General features: G+C 36.3%; 1 protein-coding gene across 1 annotated transcript; it reads left to right on the top strand.

The window, feature by feature from the left end:
• Positions 1 to 3,369: 3,369 nt before the first annotated feature.
• On the top strand, positions 3,370 to 5,669 carry LOC121994828 (protein FAR-RED IMPAIRED RESPONSE 1-like). The gene is made up of 2 exons (XM_042548738.1): positions 3,370 to 5,499; positions 5,610 to 5,669. The coding sequence occupies exons 1-2, from the start codon at positions 3,370 to 3,372 to the stop codon at positions 5,667 to 5,669; spliced, it is 2,190 nt and encodes a 729-aa protein (XP_042404672.1).
• Positions 5,670 to 10,826: the final 5,157 nt, after the last annotated feature.

The following is a 10,826-nucleotide window of genomic DNA, read 5'->3' as shown; positions in this document are numbered from 1 at the left end:
TTGGGTTTAAGGTGGCACCCAAGCTAGAGGGTCGGCCAAATTAAATTAAAAAAGAATTTTAATTTTAATTTTTATTATATGGAAGATATAATTTATTAAAGAGAATTAAAATTAAATTATCTCTCTTGTAAAAGATCTACAAAAGATTAAAGAAAGAGATTAGATCTCTTTCCTTATTTGTAGATTGGTGAGATATTTTATTTTCTCTTTAAAAATTATTCACATGTTGTAAAATTAAAATTATGAAAATTTCTTTTTATCAACCATGAAGAGATTTTGAAGAGAAATTTTAATTTTAAAAATTTCCGGAAACAAATTAGGAAATTTTAATTGTTGATTGAAACTTGTCTAATTTGATTTCATGATGTGGCCGGCCATTAGAATTTAATTGGGGAAATTTTATTTTATTTTTCTCAATTAAATCATGTCAAGGAAATTAAGGAAATTTTATTGTAATTAAATTTCCTAATTTGCTTAGGCCAAGGAATATAAAAGAAGGGGTGAGGGTGCCTTCATGAGACACAACCTCTATTATTTCTCTCCCTCTTTTATTCCTTGGTGTGGCCGGCCATCATCCTCTCCCTCTCTTCCTCTTGTGGTGGCCGAACCTCTCTCTCCCCTTAGAGCTCTTGTGGTGGCCGGATACTACTTGGAGAAGAAGAAGAAGAAGGAGAGAAAGCTAGCATCTCTTGGAGCTTGGTTGGTGTTTTGATCTTCTTCCTTGGTGAAGCTTCCTTATTGTTGGCCGAACCTAGCTAGGAGGAGAAGAAGATGGTTGGTGGTTTCTCATCTCGGAAGATCGTTGCCCACACAACGTCCGAGGTTAGAAGAGGAATACGGTAGAAGATCAAGAGGTCTTTCTAGAAGGTATAACTAGTAATTTTTCCTTTCCGCATCATGCTAGTTATTTATGGAAATAATACCAGATACAAGAGGCTTACGTTCTAGTATTTTGAATATGTTTTTCGAAGTTGTGTTCTTTTGTTTTTTTTTCCCTTGTGATTTGATTGTTCTTTTTGGTTAACCTAAAGTTATTTTAGGAAATTAAATATTAGATTTCTATAAAAGGTTTTGTCTAGTCGGTGGTGGTTGCTCCCATATCCAAGAAGGCCATGTGCCTCGCCACGTCAGTACTGGGAACCAATTATGGAAATTAATATTTAATGGAATTAATAACTTAAGGTGACTTGGGTCGAACGTGTTAAGTTCCGCAGGAGATCCAAGTCAAAACCTAAAAGAACAAATAGATTAAGTTTTGGATCAAACGTGTTAAGTTCCGTAGGCGATCCAAAATTTAATTTAAAAGAACACATGGTAGCTAGGAAAAGGTTCAGATCTTTGTACAAAATTTTTGTACAGTGGAACCTCTAGGTTTTTCGAGTAGCAACCGACACTTCCTTCCATCGACGACATCATAATAAATGTTACTAACCTCATCGGTGGAAAGAAGCTATGAATTCTCTCCCTCTGCATGAGGTTGAGACGTCTTTGCAACTCTAGTAGACATTGTTTCCTGTGTCAAAATAATACTTTTTTTAACCTTCATATAAAGTCTACAAATATATTCATGAAAGTTAATAATCTTACACTAATTTCTGAGGAGCGTCGATCGATAAATGATCCATCTTTCTTTTTATAAGTCATGTTAAATACCTCCCAATAAGTGAGAGGTCTCTATAATTCAACAGCATACGTACAAAGAATACAAGTATATTAAAACTAATAAAAAAACATATGTAAGAAATTTTTATGTAACTTAATTTTAAACTTACCAAGTCAGAGGTATACTCCACAATCGAATGGGATCCATCTGTATGTTTTGTGGATCCGGTGCTTGGCCTAGCAGACTTTGAATTGTGATTACCTCAAGCAATCGATGAATTGTCTTGCTAATACCGAGAAGCTCAAATAGACCGCCAAATTGCAACAGGGACCTCGGATGACCTGGTGCTCCTCTGCCTCCACTTGTACAACAAGTCCCTATACAATTTAGAACGGTAGGTGTTGTAAATTTTTTTAAACTCGGCCTTGTGGCCCTCCTCCAAAATATATCTCTTATGCAACAATAGATTTTGAGAATTAGTATCATGTTAATTTTTAACTACAAATGCATTTTCTATTCAAAATACTTACCAAAAATTGACATAATAAAAGTTCTTCATGACCTGGTCTACGAGCCGCTCTGTAGTACCAGCTGGAGACAATCATCCTCTAAATTTTTTTGATATGTAGGATATTACCTAGTGGTCATCTGGGACAAAGCTGCATAGAAAAATATCATGTATCATATATGTGTGATAAATAAAAAGAAGATAAAGTACATAAAGTAATTATTAAATGAGAAATGATATGCATCTCGAAATACCTTCTCGAATTCATATCTCGACTGATGTGGATTCTTTCGTGGGCATGACACGTCAGCATTAATTTTGGGGTTTTTTCACTCTGCGTCGCTCGATTCGCGCTCATTTCTCGCCGCAATCCTTCCTCCTTGCCCTAAAACACGCAGAGTACATCAGTCGTCTCCTTGCCGCCGCTCTTTCTCTCCGCTCTCTGCCCCGATCGAACTCCCGGTGATGCTCTCTGCGCCCTCTGCTCTCTGCTCTCTGTGCTCCTAACTCTCGCCGCTCTCCGACGCTCTCTGCTCGCCGCTCTCCCTTCCCATCGAAGAACGTCCGACGGCCAAAGACTCTCGACGCTCTCTGCTCGCCGCTCTCCCTTCCCATCGAAGAACGTCCGACGGCCAAAGACTCTCGACGCTCTCTGCTCGTCGCTCTCCCTTCCCATCGAAGAACGTCCGACGGCCAAAGACTCTTCCCCTAGCCCTCCCCTGCCCTAAATCTGCCCTGGTATTTTCCTTAGCTGATTTAGTTGGATCTTAAGATTTTTTTTTGTCGGATCTAAACGTCGCATGATTTTCTTCTGTTTAGCTGCTCGCCTCACACTTCCATTGTGTAGATCAAAATAGGGTCGATCAAATTTCATTGTGATAGAGATTCTTGCTTTGTACATTCATCAGTGTAGCCTGTGTATCGACAGTGATAACATTAGTGATCAAATTTCATGTTTAGCTATCTGCCGTGATAACATTAGTGTATGGAAGCAATAACATTCGTGCTTCCTAAGCTCATAAGCTATTTGCTGTGATATGACCATTACATTTGCTTACCGATTGCTATTTGCTATTTGGGTTTTAGTTTTTATTTTAGAGTTTTGTTTGTTTGGTTTAGTAAATTTGGTACTAACTTTGTTGCTATTTGCTTACCGGTTACATTTCTTTTGGATCTGTTTTCTAATTTTTAAACAAATAAATGTAGTTGAATACTTACCTGTCTTCCATTTTTGAATAAATGTAGGTGAAAAATAATCATGGAACAAGGAAAAAGTGATTCAAATGAGGTAAACGATAGCAACGACCATGTGAGCACAGATCTATCTCCATCTAATTTACATGAAGTCATGATTCCTAAGATTGGAATGACTTTTATATCTGAAGATGAAGTTCGTAATTTTTATAAATCCTATGCTCAGAATGTTGGTTTTGGTATTTGCAAATTAGGTGGTAAAAAGGGAGATGATGGAAAGCAAAAATATTTTTGTTTTGGATGTGCCAAAAGTGGTAAAACAATATCTCAAGCCAAAAATGCTTTGTACCCTAGACCTTCTACTAAGACAAATTGCAAAGCTAAGATTAATGTTGTTATTCGGAATGATGATAACTTTGTGATAAATAGTGTATCTCTTGAACATAATCACGTCTTGAGCCCTGGAAAGTCACGACATTTTAGATGTAATAAATTATTGGATTCAACTACAAAGAGGAAACTTGAATTAAATGATCAAGCAGGAATAACTTTAAGTAAAAGTTTTCATTCATTGGTAGTTGAGGCTGGAGGCTATGAGAATTTGACATTTGATGAGAGAAAGTGTAGGAATTATATTTCAGAAGCTAGAAGGTTGAGGTTAGGGGATGGAGATTCTGAAGCCTTGAGTAATTATTTTTGTCGCATGCAAAGTCGGAACTCTAACTTCTTTTATGTGCTTGATTTAGATGAAGAGTCTCGAATAAGAAATGTTTTTTGGGCAGATGCAAGATGTAGGGCTGCATATGATTACTTTTCTGATGTTGTGACTTTTGATACTACTTATTTGACTAATAGTTATGATATGTCATTTGCTCCTTTGGTTGGGGTGAATCATCATGGTCAATCCATTTTGCTTGGATGTGGTTTATTATCCAGTGAAGATTCAGAAACATTCAAATGGTTGTTCAAATCTTGGCTGACATGTATGCTTGGGCGTGCTCCGAAGGCCATAATCACAGACCAGTGTCGCGCCATGGCAATTGCTATTGAAGAGATATTTCCAGATTCTCATCATCGTTTGTGTATTTGGCATATAATGAAAAAATTACCAGCAAAATTAAGTGGACATGCTCAATATAAGCTGATAAAGAAACAATTGAAGAATATTGTTTACAACTCACTTACTATTGATGAATGTGATGAGAATTGGATGAAAATGATTGAGGATTTTAATTTAGAGAATAATGACTGGTTGAAATCTTTGTATGAACAGCGGAATAGATGGATACCTGTGTACGTCAAGGATAAGTTTTGGGCAGGTATGTCCACATCTCAAAGGAGTGAAAGTATGAATGCTTTTTTTGATGAATATGTTCATTCGAAAACTTCTTTGAAGCAATTTGTTGAACAGTTTGATAATGCTCTGAAGAAGAAGATTGAAAAAGAAAAAAATTTGGATTTTGGTTCTTTTAATTCTATGATACCAGTAATTTCTGGTTATCCAATTGAAAGACAATTTCAAAGTTTCTACACTAACAACTTATTTAAGTTGTTCCAAGATGAGATAAGAGGGTTGATGTTTTGCAATACCTCACTAGTGAGGCAAGAAGGGGTTGGTTTTATATTTGAAGTCGTAGAAACTTTGTTGGGAAAAAATGGAGACCCTATAAGAGATGCTTCCTTCAAGGTACATTATACTGAGTTAGATTGTCAAGTTAAGTGTCTATGCCATCTTTTTGAGTTTCGGGGAATTTTATGTAGGCATGCTATCTCTGTGTTGATACGAATGAAGGTGATTGAGGTTCCTATGAATTATATTATGGATCGATGGCGCAAAGATATTAAGCGTGGTTATCAAAGTATCACTAACATTTATGATGAATATGTTTGTGAAAGAGAAAGACATCGGTATAATATTCTCACTCCATTGATACAAGAGGTTCAACAACTTGGGGCAAATAATGATGACGGTTGTTCTGTTTTGGTGGAAATCTTGAAAGATGCGAAGGAAAAATTGATTGCTATTCAGCTAGATCATTCAAGAGCGGATCAACTGAAAGAAGCATCTACATCGAGTTCAAAAACAATACACTCTCCATTAAAAGTAAGATCTCGAGGTCGTCCACCCACAAAGAGAAAACAATCTAAGATTGAACAAATTATGAAGAAATCAGTTGCAAAGGCCAGAAGAAAGGTATGATTTATTATGTTTTAAGCGATAGAGGATTATTGTTCGGTACTTATGAGATAACTTTTGCGTTATATATTTTTTTGTAGCCAAATATCTCTATTTACTATTTATAGGGTTCTTTGTTGAATACAATGTCAGGTCCATTCTGCTTCAGCGCCACAGGTTTCTCCTGACGATGCTTTTTGAGTTTATAAAGGACCAGTTTGCTCTGTCATCTGTTATGTTGCCTGCTTTAGGTGGTTTAGGAGTAGGCATGATAGCTCTGTCATCTGTTATGTTGCCTGCTTTAGGTGGTTTATGCGCCAAGCTTGATGATAGGTGCTGCCCTTGGTGCAGTTTTTGGAGGCTTAGCTGTAGAACTTATAAATTCAGCAATTCCAGGAAATGGTGTTGTTGCTCAGCCCCAGGCTTATGCATTAGTAGGTGTCGTTACATTCTTTGAAAATCCAAGGAGATTCAAATTCATGTTCATTATTTAAAACTGATATCATTGATACAGGTTGGAATGGCTGCTACACTGGCTTCAGTTTGTTCGGTTCCACTAACCTCAGTACTGTTGCTCTTTGAGCTAACAAAGGACTACAGAATATTGCTTCAGTTTGGAGGCAACATGATGATGGAGGTGATCTCGAACTATCTCAACTGGAAACTGACATTCACCGCTCTGGCACTATCAACAATGAAATGCTGCTAGCCCAACTAGTGCTTCTTACTAGCCCAATGGCGAATGTATTGGTAGTGGCGAATGTAATGAATTGGGCTAATGTATTGGTAGTGGCGAATGTAATGAGAGAGCTTTCTTACTAGCCCAACTAGTGCTTCTTAATTTGTTTGGCTTCACATAAACATTTATTTTCTCCTCCAGTTTTCTCTGGTCTCTCTCAAAGACCTATGCTAAAGTTCATACAACTACTATACTAAAGGATGCCATTGTGCTTATGCATGACAAACAACAAACTTGTGTTCTTATCATTGATCACGAAGACTTTCTTGAGGGTATTCTTACACTTGGCGACATTCGGAGGAAAGGGTTTGAAACAAGTGGAGAGCTTCCTGGCACTCCCAGGCTTGTCAGGGGCTAAGAATGCAGTGTGCCAAGCCAAAGCTTTGGAAGTCAAGAAGTTTAAGCCAGATCAGGATGTCTCAACTTTTTTTCCTTGAAACATAGTATATGGATCTTGATCTGTCTAAATGATACTTGTTTCTTATGTTTCTAAACTTGTTCAATGCTGTGTGATTAGTGCTGACTTGTTTCTTATGTTTCTAAGCTTGTTCAATGATGTGTGATGATTAAGTGTAGCTATGCATGCCATTTTAACAAAGAGAAATGCTTGTTCAAACTGCTGAGACTTAATTTCTCTTTGCATATCCATTGTTTAAGAGGGAAGGACTCTTTGCACATTCATTGTTCGATGAAATGATAACCGGCAACTTGAGACTGCAATAGAATTTCTTCAAGAAATAAAAAACTGGGGATTTACTCCTCTAACTGTTACATACACAGATGTTGTTAATGGGCTTTGCAAATTTGTGAAGTTGAATGAGGCTATGACCTTCTTAGATAGGGAGGGCGTTGTGCAAGTTGAACCTTACAATGCCTTGCTCAAGGGTCTCTGCAATGCTAGTAGATATCAAGAGACAGCTATATATCATTACAAAATGATCAAACCATTACAAAATGGGTACTAGTAAGAACAAGTCTAAAAAGAAGAAGAACGCACAAAAAATCATTATAAAATGATCAAACCGGTATATAACAAGTTCTGCATTATCCATCTTAACTAAAAACAAATTAGCCTATCACATTACAGTACCAACATTAGTCAACACTAATTAATCACCTAAACTAATAAACTAATTAGTCTTAAGCTGGTTATTACAAACATTTAATCTGTCATATTACAACAACAATATTACTCAACACTAATTAGCAAGACCGAACTAACAAAGTAATAAGATATACAGCCAAAAGAGTTAAATTCACTATAATTAATATCCAGACCACTGATGGTACATTCCAATTTCCTTGATTATGCCCGCGAGAAGCAATGTATTCACTGTCTAACCTTGATTCTATTCTTCCTAACCTTCCACGACATATTTCACTTGTGTTTTCATTAGACAAAGTATCAGCTACCACCCACTTTTGCCAGCCATGTTGCGCACATCCATAATACCTCCTTCCGGGATTTTTGCTCGATCTAGAAACACATACCAATGTTCTTCGTCCGCAATCTCTACATGGTACATGTTCAAATTTTGTATTGTCGATGGAGCTGTACCTTGATGATGCCATCAAATAACAACCTATTAAGCAAACAAGAATTACTTAGATTCAAATATTTTTTAATGCTCATAGATTATATGCTAAATCAATTCAAAAATAGGAAATAAGCTATTTTGCGATGACCATACATCCAGATGGTAAAGAACATACATCCAAATACTAAAGTTCTAAGAGATGTTTGTCAGCGCAGTACTGGTCTCTCTCATGTTTTATTTTAAAAATTTACTAAACCAAACACACAAAACTCTAAACATTGGTCTTTATAAACACCGACCTATCCGAAACAACGACTTTCCTCCATGCTACGATTGCTAAAATTGTGGATTTTTAATCAAATCTGCAAATTACAATGAACATATTTCATATTAAATAGATAAGAAACTAGAAAGGTGATCACAACCTGATAACAATAGAGAACTATAGCTGTTAAGATAGGGTCCAACTTAGATAACTTATTCTAAGATAAAATGCAACATGTTGTAACAATTTTCAATATAAACTCTTCCACAGACATTAAGCAAATGTAATGATTATATCACGACAGATATCACAAATTGAATATCTGAATACCAGTAAAGCTTCAACTTCCCTGCAATTTACACAAAAAGAATCAATCATGGAACCAAACAGTTGATTTGTATTCTGGAGTTGTAACTTAATCATCTCATTAAGAAGAATCTCCATCTCTTAAATATTTCCAACCAATCCCAACCTAATTTAAACACTTGATGATGCCACACAAGGAAAAACTGATGGAAGGAGAGCTTCCATACACAGGCTACACTAATGAATGTACAAAGCAAGAATCTCTATCACAAGGAAGTGTGAGGCGAGCAGCTAAACAGAAGAAAATCATGCGACGTTTAGATCCGACAAAAAAAAATCTTAAGATCCAACTAAATCAGCTAAGGAAAATACCAAGGCAGATTTAGGGCAGGGGAGGGCTAGGGGAAGAGTCTTTGGCCGTCGGACGTTCTTCGATGGGAAGGGAGAGCGACGAGCAGAGAGCGTCGAGAGTCTTTGGCCGTCGGACGTTCTTCGATGGGAAGGGAGAGCGGCGAGCAGAGAGCGTCGAGAGTCTTTGGCCGTCGGACGTTCTTCGATGGGAAGGGAGAGCGGCGAGCAGAGAGCGTCGGAGAGCGGCGAGAGTTAGGAGCACAGAGAGCAGAGAGCAGAGGGCGCAGAGAGCATCACCGGGAGTTCGATCGGGGCAGAGAGCGGAGAGAAAGAGCGGCGGCAAGGAGACGACTGATGTACTCTGCGTGTTTTAGGGCAAGGAGGAAGGATTGCGGCGAGAAATGAGCGCGAATCGAGCGACGCAGAGTGAAAAAACCCCAAAATTAATGCTGACGTGTCATGCCCACGAAAGAATCCACATCAGTCGAGATATGAATTCGAGAAGGTATTTCGAGATGCATATCATTTCTCTTATTAAATATATAATTACTTATAGTCACCAACAACTCTCAAAACAGTCTAGTCATCATGTGTTCTATGTCCTAGCTGCATGACTATATATGCAAAATCACAGTATATATACACATTTGAAATAATATTGTCTTCTAAGTAGGGAGTTGAAAAAAATAAAAAGAAAATCCATAAAATATACCATGACATTATTAATTATTTTAATCACCTGATGCCATTATAAATAAATGATGTATTCTGATACATATTCTTGAAGTTGAATCATACCATGAATATTTGAACAATACACACCTTTATAAAGGTAAAGTAGGATATTTAACCTCGATGATTTCCTCAAGTCTACCATAATAATCAATTTAAGTATCATTATCATTTATGGATCATTATATGCAAATACCATAATTATCTATAAGCCTTTGTGAATCGCGTTAGGCCACGTGAAATCTGAATCTATTGATATAATAATTTGAGTAGACTGTTATGTTACGGAGAGGTCACAATACAAGATTTTTTAGTCTTTCATCTTGTACATTTAAAATTCTACAGCCATTCACCTATAACAGGAGTTATTATATAAACTAGATGCATATATAATACAGTTGCATTGTAATAAATAATTTAATTACTAACTTATATAAATTTGAAACCAATATGCAAATTCATCCTCTAACTTTGTCTTTACTTCACTTGCACTTATTGATGGATTTTGTAAGTATAATTGTTGTTCGTATAAACGGCCAAAAAAGGTAATTTGAAGACATATAAGATAACATGTCAAATTTACAAAAAGCTATATATGTATATTTACTTGAACTATTACCTTATGTATGGTTTGACATGTTCACAATTCAAGAGTATATATGTCATGGCAGCATGATATTCTTGTTCATTTAACCATCTAGAAATAATTGCACCCATTGCCTTACCAGGAAATGTGAAAATAGAAAGCATCTCTAGGTCTGTAGGTTGAGTGTCATCAGAATTTCGAGGGCACTTACAATGTCTGGTTTTTACATTATCAGCAAAATAATAAGAGCAGACGGAAGTTGCTTGTTCAACCAAATATACATTACATATTAATCCCTCAACTCTTACTTTGTTACAAATATTATTCTTTAATTTCCTTAGAAATCTTTCAAATAAGTGCATCCATCTGTATTGCACATGACCACCTAGTTATGCCTCATAAGGTAAATGAATAGGTAGATGTTCTATTTAATTAAAAAACAAGGTGAGAATATTCACTCAAGCTTACAAAGTATCATTAGAATGTCTGTCTGAAGCCGGAGCATATCTAATGTCATAATAATCCTTAAAGTCAAATCTCTGAAAAAAAAGACTCAATTCTGTAAGTGCTTGTCAAACATTATAAGGAATTAGTAGGTCATGGAAGGCAATTGGAATTAGTGTTTACATGAACATGCGACAATCATGAATCTTAATTCAAAATATTTTTAATCTATTCGTATCCACACAAGAAGACATATTCGAGGCATATCTATCAGGAAATTTGATTGCTTTCAACCAAGTACATAATGCTTGCTTACCTTTTTTGTTTAATGTATAACAAGCTTTTGGATATTTATCAGTTGTTTTATACTGATACAACGCAAGT

This window comes from Zingiber officinale, chromosome 6A (assembly GCF_018446385.1).
Source record: "Zingiber officinale cultivar Zhangliang chromosome 6A, Zo_v1.1, whole genome shotgun sequence".
NCBI lineage: Eukaryota > Viridiplantae > Streptophyta > Magnoliopsida > Zingiberales > Zingiberaceae > Zingiber > Zingiber officinale.
Note: the sequence above shows the minus strand (reverse complement) of the source record. Positions and strands in the feature narration are given on the sequence as shown.

What these genes read in the sequence shown, in the direction of transcription:
- LOC121994828 (XM_042548738.1), top strand. Translation starts at nt 3,370, where the DNA reads ATGGAACAAGGAAAAAGTGATTCAAATGAGGTAAACGATAGCAACGAC. An exon ending in TTGCAAAGGCCAGAAGAAAG is followed by an intron (nt 5,500 to 5,609) that starts GTATGATTTATT and finishes TACTATTTATAG; the next exon opens with GGTTCTTTGTTGAATACAAT.